At 34.4% G+C, this 18525-nt stretch overlaps 1 protein-coding gene across 6 annotated transcripts in view; it reads left to right on the plus strand.

The window, feature by feature from the left end:
• LOC150097806 (uncharacterized) overlaps positions 1 to 10878 on the plus strand; it is a 105244-nt gene extending 94366 nt beyond the window's left edge. For 3 of the 6 annotated variants that reach the window (XM_090406787.1, XM_090406789.1, XM_090406788.1), the window contains exons 4-10: positions 1115 to 1187; positions 2308 to 2466; positions 2564 to 2762; positions 3665 to 3876; positions 4815 to 4881; positions 7340 to 7489; positions 9059 to 10878. In XM_090406787.1, the coding sequence (XP_090262913.1) occupies positions 1115 to 1187; positions 2308 to 2466; positions 2564 to 2762; positions 3665 to 3876; positions 4815 to 4881; positions 7340 to 7489; positions 9059 to 9195 (997 nt within the window). In that variant the 3' untranslated portion in view covers positions 9196 to 10878. The remainder of the gene's footprint in view (positions 1 to 1114; positions 1188 to 2307; positions 2467 to 2563; positions 2763 to 3664; positions 3877 to 4814; positions 4882 to 7339; positions 7490 to 9058) is intronic. The other 3 variants (XM_090406790.1, XM_090406791.1, XM_090406792.1) reach the window with 3 other exon arrangements.
• Positions 10879 to 18525: the final 7647 nt, after the last annotated feature.

The following is an 18525-nucleotide window of genomic DNA, read 5'->3' on the forward strand; positions in this document are numbered from 1 at the left end:
TGCCACACATACTGGAATGGTCAGATGAAAGGAGGATGTGACAGATGAGTGCGAAATGTGCTGTAATCGAAGATCATTTTCATCTCTTGATACTTTAATAATAAATTTGATCTCTCTTCTCGACAAATCAAATCAGGGTGGTTGTTATTTACTATTACTAGTTTAAATTTGAATCTATGGAAAAGCATGGATAAACGATTTTCGAATATGAATGGAAAGAGCTCCATGATGAATCCAAAGGTTCTTTGGGTACATCATGCACAGCATCTTGTTAGTTGTTTCTTGGATTGCAACTGATGAAACTTGAAAATGAAGTCATGGACATGGTGTCAACCACGGTTCTTATGAATACTGCGGAACAATCAAGTATATCTCATGACCTGAACTTCCTTGGCAAGGTATGTTTCAAAGACCGCTGCTGCATGTTCGTACTCTGAACCATGAGTATTTAACGAAAAATAGTTGCATCATTTTTATTTCATAACTTAATTTTACCCTCTTTTTTTTTCAAAAAAAATTAAATAGTAATTTAATTAAATATGATGATTGAACACTTTTTAATGAAAGCATTCATGTGTAGTCGATGATCAAGTGGTGTGAATTTCCACACTCAATTTGAACGTTACTCCTTGCAAAGTAACCGTGTCGGACAGACTTAGAAGTTGGATTCTTTGAATGCCATATTTAAAAAAAAACGGGGGAGGAACAATTTAATAACAAATAGCGCAAAATGAGCAAGACAAGTCTCTATAGATTAAAAAAAAAAAAAAAAAAAAAAAAAAAAAAGGCGTAGGTGGACTCGAACGTTTTACAACCTCATTTCTCGGGTTAGGGTAACTATTCCTGATGATACGATTTTGAATTTTTAAAAGCTCTTGTCCGAAACTTTTAATCAATATTAAATTTAATATTGATTAAAAGTAATCAATATTAGTTTCATCAGACGTGCATTGAACAGACATATTTATTAAGAATAACTTCCTGATTTTCTTTATTAAGAAAATCAGGAACACGTGTAGATCCTTGGAATGGTTGAATGTGAAAATATTTTTAAAAATTTTAAATTCAACGAATTATTTTTGAAATAATTTTAATATATTTTTTCCCCTTTCAGAATCGGACTTTGTGGTTTCGATAATCCCATGAGAGATGCCAAAACAGAAGAAGTAAAGCGTCACATTGGACACGTAAGTAATAAACAGAAAAGCTCAATGGTTCGTTAACTTGTCCGTGGACAATCAAAAATGACTAATGTTCGTTAGGGCGTACAAGGGGCCCCCTAACGAACACACCACTACTACTCAACAATGTATGGATAATTTTAAAACGCACACATCACACACATACACATTAAAAAAAAATCTGCCTTGAGAAGATGAAAAAAAAAAAGATAAATTCTAACCTGGCAAGGAGAGAGACACGACCTTGATTATCGCATGACATTATCTGTGTAATGGTGTGTGTTTCCGGTGATGTCTTGAAGCATCGTTCATCACTTATCTGTCACCATTTTTTTTTGTGTGTCTCATTGGCTTACGTGACACTTTAATTGTTTAAAAATGCAAGACATAAATGAGATGGCGTATTTAATAGTCTAGTTTCAGGATGGGAATGTCGTATTATGTTTAACATCGGCCTAAACATAACTTTATTCAAAGAATAATTAATCAAGATAGAAATGTTTAAGTAATACCTTCTCTATCGTATTACTTAAACATTTCTACCTTGATTAACTATTCTTTGAATAAAGTTATGTTTATGAAGAATCTATTAAATGGGATTAATTACTTTTGTTGGCTGTTGTACGCAAGTGTGTTCTGAATTGAATATCTCGTTTAAATGATTCTGAAGCAAGCGAAACGAACAAAATCCCGTTAGCTAGTTTTCGTAAAAGAGATGCAGAACATAGGTGTTCTTTTGACTACATTATCGGACTCAACAATAAATGTTAACTTTTCTTAGACACCTACCAAGCTTTCGTGTGAAATACACTGGAATGTAAGAAGTCAACGTATCACTTTTTGTATGTTTCTTCTCAATAAGCCGAATAAGTGGGGAAAGTCATCAAATAACAGTGCGCACCTGCAGCAAAATTTTGGATCCATACCTAAAATTGTTTTATAACTGTGTTGAGGAAGAGCTTTACAATATAAACTGCATAATAATGCTTCGGAGGGAGCTTCAGCAGGAATAGTACACTAATAGACACGAGAACAATAAAAACAATGTTCAGATCAGTCATTTTTATTACTTCATATTTTTTTAAAAATTATTTTTATAAAAACCAACCTAATCTTCTTTTCTCAGGGCGTTAAAATCAAGATGGATGACGGTGGTAACATCATGGTTAAGCGAATCAGTAAATCAAATGTATTTGTGAAGGAATCCAAAGGTCCTGAAGAAAATAGTGTTTCTGCTGAAGTTATTCGTTTAGGGGGTCAGTTAGAGACAGAAAAACCTGTTAAAGTAAGGAAAATACAATTCAAAATATTCATATAAACGTTTTATTTATTTTAATCTTAAAGTGTTTTTATCTTTCTAAAATAACCTTTTATCCTCATAGTTATTCGACATGAAGAAATTCCAACAAAATGTATCCCGTGAATTACGAAAAGCGTACCCGGATCGCAGGAAACTGGAAAGTCAATGCATCTCGGCAGTAAGTTTTGTGAAAGATGCCCAGGATATATTGGAATGTCCGTGTTGGATAATGGTAATCAACATAGTAGCTTTGGACATGTTAAAGTCAAAGCTTCCCCCTGGTGAGTGAAATAGGTATTACATAGATTAATTAATTATTAAATTAGAATATCTTTTTCCAACCCACGGATCAATTTTTTTTTCTATATATTCAATTTTATTTGCCTGTGTATTAAAGAAATAAATTTCAAATAGAATATATTATATTACAAAATTATATTAGTTGTATGACATTAATATCCTAGTATTTTGAATAAGTTTTAATTCTGCGATATAAAATTATTCTTTTTTTTAAATAATATAATATAATAGCATTTTGTTCAATATAAATATTTTTTTAAAATTAAAATTTGTTCAATATAAAATTATTTAAAAAAATTAATATAATAATAGTCCTTAAAAGGACTGGGCGATGGACTGAGTCCTTGACTCTTTATCCCGTCATCTGAATGAAGTAAATCTGTGCGGATGGAGTGTTATTGAGCTAAAAGCTCCAGTCATGGCTGGGTAACGGGTAATAGCCGAGCCTCAGTTAAAACTTTATTGGCTACAGCATCGCCATCCGTTACCCTGGAAGTCCTAAAAAGGATTCATTTTTTTCAAAAAAAAAAAAAATAAATCCTAATATAATATAATAAATAGCATTTTTAAGAACTTTATAATAAAATTACTTAAGAAAGAAAAAGGTGTTTTACGATATTTATAAAACTAGATTTGAAAACATTTACAATACAAATTATTTAGGATTTTAAAGTAGTTTTAAAAATTTTCAAATTGTTTTTAAAATTTTTTAAAACTTGTTTTTAAGTTGCCAAAGGGAAAAAGAAATAAAGCAAAAATTCTATTCCCTCCTTTTTTTTTTTTTAAATGTGATCCAGAATTCAGATATTCTGTATTATATTTAAAGTAATTTTTTATTTTTTTAAAAAAATCCTCCTAATAAAAGCACAATTATTTTTGACAGTATCAAGACGTCATAGTACAACTCATGTAGCAACTGTCTTTGACAATCCACGTCTCTCCAGTACAGAAGAAGATCCCTACAGTTTGCCTTCTCCTACTGATTCCCAGTCACTTTCCCGTAGCAACAAATCAACAAACCAACGAGAAAATACAAGAGAACCAAAACCTCCAAAACTGCCACCTCGAGACTTTCAAAGAGTTCCCGTCCCAGTTGTAAGTATTGTGATCAGTATTTGGTATCGAATACACCATCAATATACCACAATGAACCACAGACGATAGGATGCCTGTGGTTCATTCAACATAGATTTTATTTTACGTTCGAACAGAACGGAAAATACGCCGCACTTGTTGTCTACATGAAACTGGGACAGGATGTGATAAATCGTGTCATTAATTTTCAACTACATTGTATAGGTAGGTTGCCCCGTCCATTTACGAATGAACCCAAATGGCTTACGCTTTAATAAAATATTAATTGAATACAAGCCAGATAATTTGTATCGGGTGCATGCGCATTACCTGCATTAACTATCAGACCTGTTTCGAAGTTTAGGTCAAAACGAAACATGGTGTAACAAGGACTAACATCGCATTGTTGACCTAATGAAAGGACTCGACGAAGCAAACTAAGGCATTGTTTGAAATTAGAGCTTGACTAATTAGTACAAGACACTTTCTACGATTTGAACTAAGTTAAAAACACTCAGTCCCAAAAGCGACCTCCCCCCCCCCAGCGAATGTTCAGGAGAACATTAATTATAAGTCAATAAAACATGGGCGAGCACTGATAAAAGCATTCATTACTATTCTGGACGGATATTCTTAATGCATGCAGCTATAAAGTGGGCCTTATAGTTAACAAACTTCATATCTGTTCCAATGACCTGTATCTTTATCTGTCAGTCCGGGATCGAAACCTGTTATCAAGCGAAACATTACTGGTATGCACGTTCGACGCCTTGTAAATGAATAAGATCTTTGGCGTATTGTTGAGTGCTAGTAATGGGACAGGATGTGATGGCGCGTGCACATTGCTCAATCATATGGGCTACCGTAAGGGTAAGGAGCATTTAAGAACACATACTGCAATAAATAAAAGTATATTATCCTTTGTATTCACACCATTTTTTTTTTATTATTTATTTTAGCCGGATTATGAAGGATCGAAAGAAGAAAAGACATCAACCAGTCGTAAGAAACAACCAGGTTATCCAGGTAAGATTTTTATTTAAGGAAATCGACCTTATTAACCTTTTCCAACCGTATTTATCTTCAGTGTCTCGTAGTGGCATTTACTCAAGAAGTGAACGCTGACATCTAACGATGACCCGTAGAGTGGACAAGAATACTAAGAATCTACTCAACTCGATTGCCTTGACACGTGGACTTTGTTGCCCTGTGTATGTCGGTGCAATGCTTTTTTTTTTTTTTTGACAAGTTGTTAAGCCGGTTTTTGGTGGTGCAAACGTCTATACTCTTGCCCATCCCTATTTAGTGTTCCCGACATGCCACTGTCGAACTTTATCGCTTAATAAGCAGTATTTATACATCGGAATAATCCAGGAAAACCCTACAATTACGTATTATTTTGCCCTCTTTCAGGAGTTATGAATCATCCTATAAAGAATAGGCTGTCGGCTTTACGAAACCTAAATGCCACAATTACGTGAATTCAGTCGAACTTTAAAAACTTAGTGCGTCTTAACTTTTGTCCAGTAGTGTACATAATAAAGTTACATAATAGATAATGCACCTGTGGGTACAGTTACTAACTTAATGGCTTTGTCTGTGTATTTTCACGTGCGTGCTTGGTAATTATGGGATATAAAGTCGTCATATCGCTTCTCGAGCGATTACATTCAAACAAACAGATCGTGTCAGAAATACGAAGGCACATACCGCAAATACCGTTTATATTAGCATTCAAAAACTTTAAAACTAGCATTTAACAACAATGGAATTACTACTTGCTCATCGCGTGAGTGTCGATAAACAAACAAACAAAAAAAAAAAAAAAGATGGAACGGCCTCAAGGATGAAAAACGAGCCTGACAGATATTTTATCCAAGTAACTGGTTGATTTAAACTACGAACCTGTGTTTTAGATAAGTACACGCTTCACAATACTTTAAATCTTGTTGCTGTTGTAAAATCCACAGGTTCCTTGTATTGGATATCCGGGGGTGGTTACCTGGTGTCACTCATGTATTAAAATACCCAGATCCAATTGCTACCTTATGATATGCTTACGGCTAATATGTAATACGAAAAACAGATGTACTTCTTACCCTGTAATCAAACAGCAAATTCTATTAAACTTTAGCTTCAAGAGTTTTGCAAATAACTTCAGATAATAATAGAAATTAAAATAAAGTGGTTTGTACGAATAGTCGAAACAAAACAAGGTAATATTTAGCCGTATTATTCACGTCGAATGCCACATTATTTTTCACATCGAAATTTACAAATTTTTCAGAGAATCCTTTTTATATGTGACAAACAGGAGGCATTTCTGTAACGTAATATTAGAGAATCTTTATTTGTGGTGTTCAGGAACAAAAATAGAATTAAATTAAATAATACATTGTTAAATATAATATATATTGTAATTGAATGAAAAAACTTTTTATAGCTATTTCTAATCTAGAATATTTAATAATATAGTACACCTTTTTTTTTCTTATATATGAAAAATATGAGTATTACATTATATTTTTGTATTACCATTTGGACCTTTCCATTCAATCGATTTGTTTCAATATTGATATCGATACTTCGCGGCATTAAGCTAATTAGTTAAGTTCTAAAATTCAATCACATTCAATCACATATAATAATTTAAGTTTAAAATTGTTTTCCGCTTTTCTTTCTTGAATGAACAGAAGACGTTTACAGACACCTGGGTTAATTTAAGTCACGTTTTTATAGAGAGAGAGAGCAATAGGTGTTAGGAGATGACATCTTCATACACCTGGTTTAATCTAGTTTAAGCTAAGGGATAAAGTATATTTAAAGTTTTTTTTTATTTTTTTTTAGAACAGGTGAGAAGAGATGACGTGTACGGACCGTTTAGCCACAACCTCTCGGTTACATAGCTAAACAGGTTGACTGAGGCCTCTTTATTACCTCTTACTATCATATTCTACCTTTCGCTCTGTTACTACCTGCTGACCCTCAGCACTCTTTATGTTCCAAAGGCCGATGATGAGAGACATGAACTCCCATTCTTTCATCTTAAAAGTAAAAACTGATCCAAAATCCTTTCGTTATGGGAATATTACGAGAAATGAAGTCAACAGCCCCTGTACACAACTCGACTAGTCCTGCGCAAGTCTACTTGGGTATAATTAAAGCAAGAATATAATTGCTTGTCCATACGATATACCTAATGCTTCCCGTTTTGTCTGTTGTCATTAAAATTAATCATTTCTATACATTTTTCCTAAAAGTTTTTATATATATAATATATAAAAAAGTTGGAGCGTAATATAGATTCTTCACAAGTATAAAAAATTCCTTCTTAAATACATCACCTGATGCTAAGTTTCCGGTTGAGCAGATCTCTCTCTCTCCATTTAGAAATCCATATTGATTTTATAAACTCGGCAAGGAATTTATAAGCATTAACCAATGTGAGAATAAAATTTTACTAATTTAAAGGTTTTTCCCACAGATGATCCATATTACTGCGGTCTCAAAGCAAGGGTTCCAAATTTTGCCAAGCGAACTCAAGAAAAAGAACCACCCCCTGTACGAAAAAGCCATAGTGCAGGGTATTTAAGCTTGCTAAGACAAAGTAGTTATCCTTTTGATTCTACTCGTGGTAAGTGACTCCACCTAGTGGAGATATTCATCCTGGTGAAGGTACGCACTCACTGGTGAAGGCTGCATGTTTGCATAGCTTTTCCACCTTCTTGATAGGTTCAGACATGGTGGTGGTCAAATCATTTGCTACAAAACTAACTGTAGTAAGAATGTAACAGCAATAAAATATTTGCTGTGCATTAAATAGTTTAGTATTTTTAGAAGTATGACTAAAGTACACTGCAATAATCTGTCTCATTTCAATCACTTCTTATTCTGTAATATAACTAACATCTTGCCGTTAATTCATGATAAATATCACAATCATTACCATTTTGTTATTAAGTATGCTGTTTTTCATTTTTATGACAAGAAACGCTTATTTATGCAGTCAGTTGACTTTTTTTTTTTTATGTCACTCCCACCCAAGAAAAGTTACTTATAAACCTATAGCACATTATTTATGTACCTTGGTTGAACAAGTAATCAGTTTTATAATAAAATATAATGGTGTTTGAGGTAAATGATTCTTAATAAACAGGAACTTATTTTATTAATTAAAATTATATTATTATATATGACATAAATTATACGGGTTTTAAATATAATTCAATATATATTATCAATTAAAGTTTAGCATTTTCAATTCCAGCAAGATAGAAATATAAACTGAAAATATGACTAAAATTGAACGAGGAAAAATCACACACAGTTATTAGCACATTTTCGGTTTGCGGAGGCTTTTTTTACAAGATATTTTGTTCAGTTGATATATTGTCATGAAATTAGAATTAGTGAGAATTAGTTTTAATATTCTAATATATATTTTATATTTATTTAATAATATATATTTATTTAATATATATATATATATATATATATATATATGTATATATATATATATATATGTATATGTAAAACTTAAGCAATCTAACATATTTGTTCACGGGTCTTAAATACAGTATTTCATTAACATTTTTCGAATTTTTTCGCATTCTAAGTTAGAGTACATATTACGGGAGCAGAACTTTAACCTCATTAGGTAATCACTGGAAATTAAATTTTATATTTAATATTTTGTTTGCTGTTTCATGTTGTTATCATATATGGAAAACACTTATGTCATTTAATGACTAGAAATATACGTTTTATTATATAAGATTTTTGGCGATATTGACTTAGCAGTCACTTTGAGAATTATTAGTTCTTCTCTCTGATATACACATTCTCACCCCGTAGCAAAAGAGGCAAACTGGTTGAAGCACTCGCGCACATTTCTTAGAACCCCGGCCCTAATTCTAACCAACTCAAATTCTTCTAAGGAACTACGATTGACTCATTAAATAAATTAAAAACGAAATTTAACGGTAGACAAGAATAGTCATTAACTTACTGGCTAATTTGTAAAGTGAAATAATCCCTAAATATTTGAAATAAATCCCATAAGGCGTTTAGTTTCTGAAGTGAAAAATGTCACTTCATAGTTTGGAACCTATTGCATTAAGCTCAATTAATAATTATTTAATAATGGATTTTTTTTCAGTAAGACCTTTCTATATTTGATTTCAAAAATACTTCTTTCATGCAGCAGGTCCTGATGGCATGTCCAGTTCGGGAGAAGAAGAATATCCCAGATTATACGGTCGTTTAAGACCACCACCACCACAACAGCAACATCATCATCATTACCCTCCAAGAGAACTATTTGTCGGTGAATGGGAATGACGACGCCTTTTTTATAGGACAGAAACAGTTTTGAGAAGATGAATTATTAAAATATCAAGATTTTGACAAACCCGATGAACTGAAAATAATCTTTTAAAAATTGAAAAGAGGAAAAATCGAGTATTTTAATTTTTAATCCGCAAGTTTTCGTTTTACAGAGGCTTTTTTGTTACAAGATTTTATCCATTGAGTGACAGATTGGGTCGTTTTATAAATTGAAGCAAAAATATGAATTTGTATTCGCGTGCAAAAAAAAAAAAAAAAAAAAAAGTCACGTGTTTATGACGGAACAATCAATCAGCTGTTTCTTCAGTGATATTGTAATTAAGTTGTGTTATTTAAATTGTCTGTTAATGGGAACCGTAATTAATTTTCTGTTTTATATGTTGTCAATATAGAAATGGGCCGAGTTATGTTTGCTCTGTTGTTAAACTTTAAAAATATTTCATGTGAGAATTTGTCAGTTTATTATTATTTTTTTCTTTTAAACTTCTGAATAAAATATGTATCCATAATTCTTTGATTCTGAAATAATAGTAAAGTTAAGTTATTATGAATCTTTGGAATAAGTTTTTAACGTGCCCTGTGAAATTCATCTTGCATTTGTAAATTACCTGAATGTGTTGATTATGTGCAAGTTGATTTTATTGTCCAGATATTTGATCTTTTTGTATTAAGAATATGTGCTGTCTCTGAAATATTAGTTTTATAACAGTTTTGTCCAGTGATTTATTTCTCTATCGGCTGTGGGTTGGTAGAAGAATAATCGCTTATAAAAGCAGAAACATACCAGTCGATGAAATCCACGAATTTGTTATCATGAAGTGAAATATTAAATTGGCGAGCAGAAAAGCTCATTTTGAAATACTTCAATAACGGCATTATTACTTAAAAAATATAGCGGTGTCAGCGCCATCTAGTAATAACCGCTACAACGTGTAATATATTCCGAGGCTATATTTTGAATTATTTTTACATGAACGGTTAAAGTGGTAAACCGTGAATTAGAGTAATTAATTTTTCATTTAAATTCATTATTAAACAGGATGCCAGCATATTATTATTGCATAAACTTATTTAAAGTTTCCAAACAAGGCTAGGAAAAACTGCTTTCTTGTAGAAAAAGCATGTTTAGCTTTTACGCAGCTAGTTTTTCGGGGTCGAGAGTAAACAGCAACGTTTAAACCGTTTGCTGTTCTTTGAAAATCAAAATGAACATTTTATTCAAGTGCAATTCTTACTTAAAAAAGAAAGATGACATGGTGACTGAGCATTTTTGCAAGCAAATTAAAACCACTCGAGAAATTATTTTAAAAAATATTTGAGTATTTATATTATAAACAGTGTTCTTAACTTTCAGAGTAGCTTGAATGCGATTAGAAATATTCAGCTTTCCCTATGAATTTTTCTGTTCAGAGAAATGTCTGCTATCAGGGTGGTGATGGGTTTTAGTGCTTCCTTTGCAAAAGATACGAGGGACAAGATTTTCCCAAGCAGCTGAAGTGAAAGTCCTGCCCCTTACGTGCCATTCATCCATCCGCAGCTGTCTATCATACTCTCTTGATTTCTGGTGTAATTTAACAGGCTCAAAAGGAAAATTCCTGAAAGCCAATGTGTAATGTATATACTACTGCTAGTGTGTTGTAATTATTTTCTAAGGTGGATTAAAGCAGACATTTACTATTGGTGTTATTTGAATTTTATTATCCCTAAAACACACACAACGTAAAACCAATAGAACAAACAATTTAATATGTTAATTTTGTGCGCAATTGCTGGCAAAGAGAAAAAAAACGTTGAATTGCATTGAAACTTTGTGACCACGTTAAAACTTAAATCTTACTTTGTAACTAAATATTTGACTCTTAAATATAAATAAATATATTATTATTCCAAGTTATTAAAAGAACTGGGAGATGGACAGAATTCTTGACTCTTTATCCCGTCATCTGAATGAAGAAAATCTGTGTGGATGGGGGTGTTATTGAGCTAAAAGCTTTAGTCATGGCTGGGTAACGGCTACTGCCCTTACCCAGCCATGACTAAAGTTAAAACTTCATTGGCTACAGCATTGCCATTCGTTACCCTGGAAGTCCTAAAAAGGACTTTTCATCTCCTGATCTTATTATTCCTTATAAGGACTGGCTTAAAGAGGCGAAGCAAAAATGTTTTTCATCTTCCCCGTTATCTGTAGAGAACAGTATAGGGATGCCATCAATTATCCTCAAATATTGAGCAATTCAAGTTCTTTAAAGAAATGAAAGGCAGGAGGGTAACAGCAATAGCCGAGCCTCAGTTAGAACTTCATTGGCTACAGCATTGCCATCCATTACCCTCCAAGGGTATTGAATGAATCAATCACCGACTATGTAAGTAAAGGTGAAATCTCAAAAAATCGGACGATCTCTAGGCCACTCCATAGTGGGCGAAAGACCGTCCATCTCAGCGTTGGTTCCACTCAGTGACGGGCTCCCCGACCACCGAGCAGAACCGCTCAAATTCCGAAGAAAATAATTCACCGACAAAGCCCTCACCGGGCCGTGCCGGAGAACACTTTCCCCGGAGACTCAAATTGCTCCCTTAAGGCAAAAACCTCAAGAGAGCAAACTCTCGAAACTCATTATCCAAGGGGGTAGCAGCAACAGCCAAACCTCAGTTAAACTTCATTGGTTCAGCATTGTCATTCATTACCTCCAAGGGTATATAAAATCAATCACCGCATCTCACGGTCGATTGATTCTTCTAATGGACCTCTCCTTCCAAGAAACTCTGGATGTCAAAATATGATAATAAATAAATGGTGTATTAATAAGAATCATTTTTAATTGAAAATTTTAAACTATTGATCTAATGGACCTCTCCTTCCAAGAAACTCTGGATGTCAAAATATGATAATAAATAAATGGTGTATTAATAAGAATCATTTTTAATTGAAAATTTTAAACTATTGATACTATTCAACATAATTTTATTACGGTCGATTGATTCTTCTAATGGACCTCTCCTTCCACGCAAGACGCAAGACGTTGCTGACTATAAGGGCGAAGCAAAATGCTTTTTTATTCCCTGCTATCTGATAAGGATTACTGTGTGAGGAAAAGTTTATGAGCTAAGAGCTCTGCCTGAGTGGGTGCGATTCAGAGATCTTCATTTGGAAGTAGGATGGCCTTCGGTCTCCTATATTTTGAGAAGTCTGTTTCATCATAATTTGCTGCTTGTTGCACTAATTCATTTGGATGTGAAGAGGACACTGAGAAGAACTTCACTGCTGAAGACTGCAGGAAAGAATAGATGTAGGGGATATTTGTATCCCGGTGAAGTTGGACATTTCTGACGTACCATGGTGCGTTTAATATCATGCGGAGACATTTGTTTTGCACTTTCTGTAGTTTGAGGATATTTGTACTTGAGGTGTGACTCCAGGCTGGGGATGCGTAAGTGATAATGGGTCGAATCAACAGTTGATAAAGGAGCAGTTTTATTTTGGTATCCAGCTTGCTATTCCTATTGATAAGAGGGTAAAGCTGTGCAATGACTCTTGATGCTTTTGAACATGAGGCTTTTATATGTGAACTGAAAGTTAGTTTTCTGTCCAGCAGTACACCCAGATATTTGGCTTCTGCTTTCCAGGGAATCTTGGTATTAAATAGGAAGATATCATCTTTGGGGAGTATTGATTTTTTAGTGACGAGCATGGCAATACTCTTCTGAGGGTTTACTTGCAGTCTCCATTCCGAGAACCGGTGCTCTAATCTCTGCAGATTTACTTGCAGTTTCTTGGTGACAAGGTGAGGTTTAATAGATCTGGCTAGTATAGCTGTGTCGTCTGCGTATAGGGCAATGATGGATGACATTGGATTGTGCGGAATGTCCGCCATGTAAATCGTGAAAAGTATCGGTGCCAGAAGGGACCCTTGAGGAACTCCTGCCCTCTCTCTCCTTCCATCCTTATAAGGACTGGCTTAAAGGGGCGAAGCAAGAATGCTTTTCATCTTCCCCGTTATCTGTAGAGGGCAGTGTAGGGATAAGGTGTTATTGAGCTATTAAAGCTCTGATCATGGCAGGAGAGTAACAGCAATAGCCGAGCCTCAGTTAGAACTTCATTGGCTACAGCATTGCCATCCATTACCCTCCAAGGGTATTGGATTGAATGAATCAATCACCGCATCTCACGGTCGATTGATTCACCACCCTTTTCCTCTCCTTCCATCCTTATAGTCCTTATAAGGACTGGCTTAAAGGGGCGAAGCAAGAATGCTTTTCATATTCCCCGTTATCTGTAGCGGACAGTGTAGGGATAAGGTGTTATTGAGCTATTAAAGCTCTGATCATGGCAGGAGGGTAACAGCAATAGCCGAGCCTCAGTTAGAGCTTCATTAGCTACAGCATTGCTATCCATTACCCTCCAAGGGTATTGGATGTGAATTCAGATCTTCACTGTGTAACTTCAATTCAAAATATGATAATAAATAAATGGTGTATTAATAAGAATCTTATTTTTAATTGAAAATTTTAAACTATTGATACTATTCAACATAATTTTATTCATTTATATTAATATAATTATATTTACCTAATGTTGTTAATCTATTCTTATGGCCGCGGTTTACAAAAATCCTAAGAGATAAAGAAAAGTCACAAACACGCCAATGAACGATTGTAGGGAATAAGGTAATATTACTTTATTGATTTAATTATCACAACCACTGAACCTCTGGCGTAAATAAAATATTTTATCTTTTAAATAGATCAATTGAAACGATAGATTCGGTAATTAGGGCGGCTATTCATGTTTCATTAAATTTTAATTCATATAAAAGTTTTGTTTAATAATTTAAATGGGAAAAATGAATCTTTCAGGTCATATACCTAGAACTTATTAAACAATAAAATTGCTTGCACTGTGTACGCATGCGCTGGTAAACCGATCTCAGAAAGCTTTTATAATTGTTGATATTAAATCGAAATATCAATTTCGATTAGCCTGCAAAATGACCTGATTCAAATAAAACTTGGGATGGCTTAACAATTGTTTATAAAAATTTTAAATAATAAATCTGTCCGGTCAGAGTTCCAGAATAACTATCTATAGAAGAAAAGAAATACTAGGTATAGACAGTTTACACCTAAATATTAATTCTATCTGTAATGATAGCCTGACGTCACCGGCCAGCACATTTGCCACGCTGGGAAAACAAAATACAACACTTATAAATGTGCGCTCAAATTGAGACATACGCTTGACCTATGAAAATAATTTGCTTAAAATATTCATATGGCTGTGGACGATTTTCTACCCACGTCTTTTAAGTCATTATTTGTAATCATAAAGAATACTCTTCCCCCTCCCAAAAGGGAACAGCAAAGATAAGTCCTAATCACCGTACTGGTCTCACCCGCCCGCTAATTAGCGAAAATTGAATAAATTAAATGGACACCTTTTGACCGTTTCCACCTGTTTAAAAGTTTCTTCGTTCATTCTTGTTCGAGGCATCGACCAGAGAATACATAACGGTTCACGAACTAAGGAAATGGAGTCATCAAAAGAACTGGAGAAAGATATCATAGGTCAAGGCTTACCACCCCCGTATTAGCACGTGATGAAAATGACAACTAAAATTACTTCATCTCATGTGTTGCGATCTGAGTGTAAGCGGCCGGATTTCCTTAACGGGAAAGGTGCCAATAAAGTACCCATGCGGACAATATGATTCAAAACATACAAATTGCCTTGACTCAGGGTCTTAAAAAGAAAGCACTGAGGGGATGGAGAGGTCACTTTTGTTTCAGAATGCTCCATGAAACACTTGCAAAACTAAAAGCACCCAAACTCGATTACTTTTTTTTTTTCCTGTCGCATTGTCATCATTGTTGAAACATTCAGAAAAATTTTACATAATGCTTTAGACCAAATAAACCGTTCAATATACAGAAACGTTTTATTTATATTTCTTTCTCGGTCGGTATATCCTCTCCATCATTAGGTCCACAATTCATCAGAAAAAGGAACGGATCAATGTGGAAACATTGGTCTGTTCCCTTTTCTGATGCAGTCCAGTATTTCATTAATGAACCTAAATCATCCACAAATATAGATTTCATTCTCGTAAATGTAGATGGAACGTGCTTGTTTCAATGAACACATGCTGACTTATGGCAAGTCAGTATCATCAGTGGCAACAGTTGACTTCAGACTTATCTAAGGAAAAGTGTTACTGAGATAGGGGGGAAAAAAATCTAGATCTTAATTCGACTAAAGTATCTTTGATAAACCAAGAAAATAACTACGGAGAATTTTCCATTTGATTTATTAAAACAAGCCAACAAGACGTGCATGGAATTGGAACAATTATTGGCACAAAGCCCTCAGAATATCGTAGTTTGAACCGTCGAAACTAGAATAACACGTGGCTTATGATCCTAAAAACTAATCAGCAGTTGAATCCATAGATTGGACTAACGTTGAAAGAAATGTCCCTGAGGAATACATGGACTGAAATAAACCAGTTTTAATTTTTGGCGAGTATGATTATAATTTTTTTTTTTTTTTCTGTGAGAGGCCAGCCGCACAACATGAATACTTGCACAATATCTCGGTCGTATTAGACACTGACGACTAGAGAAAAGGGAGTAATATTCATTTGTCCTAAATACCGATGTAATGATTCATATTTCTTGCAAGTTCCATCACAGAACTCTACAGGAGACGGCGAGTTTTAATTTTTAACAAACCTGTCCGCAACGTTTCAAAAAACTTGTACTGCTTATGTTTGTCATCGTGTGCGATTATACGTTGATTCTTAAACATTCATTCATTGCTGGTAAGTATTTTTATTTACTTACGGCTTAGGCTATCGATCATAGTTGTCGCTGTGCTTTATAAAACTCGCAAACCGGGAAAAAAGAAGAAAAACTTCCACTAAGGACACTGAAAATATCTGAAAACTACGTTTATATAAGTTCACAAGTTAAAACAATTCGACCAATAATTTTCAACTTGTTTTTATGAGACATGTTGATTACCTAGAGTACCAACAAGATGCGCTGGGGATTTTTTTTTTATTTTCAAATGTCCACTACGTGATCATGGTGACTACATCTCCTATAATAACACCATTAGTTGGAATACAAACATTTGTTATTGACAAATGAAACTACTGCAGTTAGTGAAACACTCGGCTAGGTGTAATCATGTGCCTTTTTTGTAAAGTATAAAATTTGGGATCGTGTTTAGTCAGAAAATTGCGTAAATCTACGTTGGCTGAATAGTCGGGACGATTAGCAAAAGAAAAAATCCATAAAAAAACAAACACAAGGTGTGCATTATAGATTGGGGAAGTCTACTAGTGGCGATCTCATTCACTGTTTTTTACGCAGGAAATTTAGCCTCAAACAGTACAACTGTTGTGAACCCTCCTTACTAGGGGAGAGTTGCCTAAATTGTACTTTAGGTATTTTTCATAAACCAATTAATAGAAGCGGTATCTAGCGGCTGGCACATAAACTAAATGACTATTCGGTATTGTAGGAAAAAAGTTGAGAGGTTACATTGTGATTTTGATGAGTTAAGGTCGAAAAAAATCAGGTAAGTTCAATGTAAATTTTGACTTTATTTATATAGACGATATTGATCGAATAATAACATTTCACGGTACGTTACTAGAGTTTTTTTGATACTAGACTTGTTATATTATTTTCAATATTTGTTTTATAAAAACCATTTAACTCTTGTGAAGGTTATGTTAGTTTTTTAAACGAAATGCATAGTTTCCCTAATCGTACCACTGTAGTGTTTCTAAAATCATACCTCTTTTTTGGATCGAGTTCATAGTCTTTCCTGTTTGTAACCAGTACACTATAGGCTCGAATTCCCTGCGATCATGGATTTTTGAATGGCTTTAGATTTTCATCGTTCGCTGGAAGATTCCCCCCCCCCCCCCCTAATAAGCGGAGACCTGAAATAGCTTGAAAAAGTTCCATGTCTATTCTATATATGCAGATTAATTTAATAAAATCTAATAAATATAAGGATTAATGTAAATGTAATCCTTAATACATCATAGATTTCCAACTTTTCATAGGATTAAAAGTTGCTAGAGAATGAGCGCACGCGGATAGCAGACTGTGTAGATAGGATTAGCAGCAGCATCGTGACATCCAAGAAGTTTCCAAGAAGCCACGTTAACTTGCCTAACGGGTAAGTTCGTCTCATATATATATATATAAAGGAAGATATGAATTATGAGCATCAACGGACACAAATCAGCCTAAGGGAAGAGACGTTTCGTGTTAAGAACGACTACCTTTCAGTTACTACGAAGTGAATTTTAATCCAGCAAAGAGTAGTGGAGGGAAGGGGGGGGGGGTCAGCTAATACTTGACATTAGCCTCGAACACATTTTGTTGTTTGGTTCGTCAGTTATAACCAATTAAAAGAAGGGATGTAAGAGCATATAATAAACCCTCTGCCCCAAAAGAAACCGAACTTTTCGAAAATGGAAGAAACTAGTGGCGCTACCTGTTGTATCTTTTTTGTTGTCGAAAGCTGCAGCCTTCATTAGTGTTGTATCAACTGTTTATGATATTTGTTTCATTAGAAGCAGAGTTATAGTGCCAAAAGTGACAGTGTGTTTTGACGAACGGTCGGTCGTCACGATATTCATGCCGTAAGCGACGAATTCTCGCTATCAATCGCTTCAAAACTTCGAGATAAAACTCACCATTGACTGTTTGGCCAGGCGGAACGAATTAATGCCCTTGGAATCGTAGAAAGAAATCAGCATTGCCTTTACTTTTGACTTCTCCAAGACTTTTTTTCGGATGCCCCCTCTTCTGGTGGTCTCCACAGCACTCGGGTGATTTGTTTCGGGCTCATACTCAAAGAGAATGAGCGGTTTTAACGAGGTCCTTCCAGTGTTCAATTCGATACATTTTTTGGTCGTCAGTCAACTTGTGGGGAACAAATCGCGAATTCAATTTACGAAGGCCCAAACGTTCGGTCAAAATGTTGTGCACAGTTCATTTTGGAATCCCCAATTCATCTTCAATCAATCTCAAGGACGATTTCGGGATTTCTTTGATGAAATCACGCACTTCTTGGATGTTAATTTCGCTCAGTCCAGTTTTTGGACGGCCCTGCTTTTCGTCGTCTCACGACCACTTTCAAATCGCTTAAACCACTCGCAAACTTGAGTACGGGATAAGCATTCATCAAGTTTCGGTAAAACTTTTACCAAGTTTAACACAAAAGTCAATCGCAGTTCTCTGTTTGCAACTCATTTTCGGACCGTTCGTCAAAGCACACTTTCACTCTTGGCACTATAACTCGGC

Source organism: Typopeltis vanoorti, chromosome 17 (genome assembly GCF_054136105.1).
Source record: "Typopeltis vanoorti isolate ZY-2024b chromosome 17, IOZ_Tvanoo_1.0, whole genome shotgun sequence".
NCBI lineage: Eukaryota > Metazoa > Arthropoda > Arachnida > Uropygi > Thelyphonidae > Typopeltis > Typopeltis vanoorti.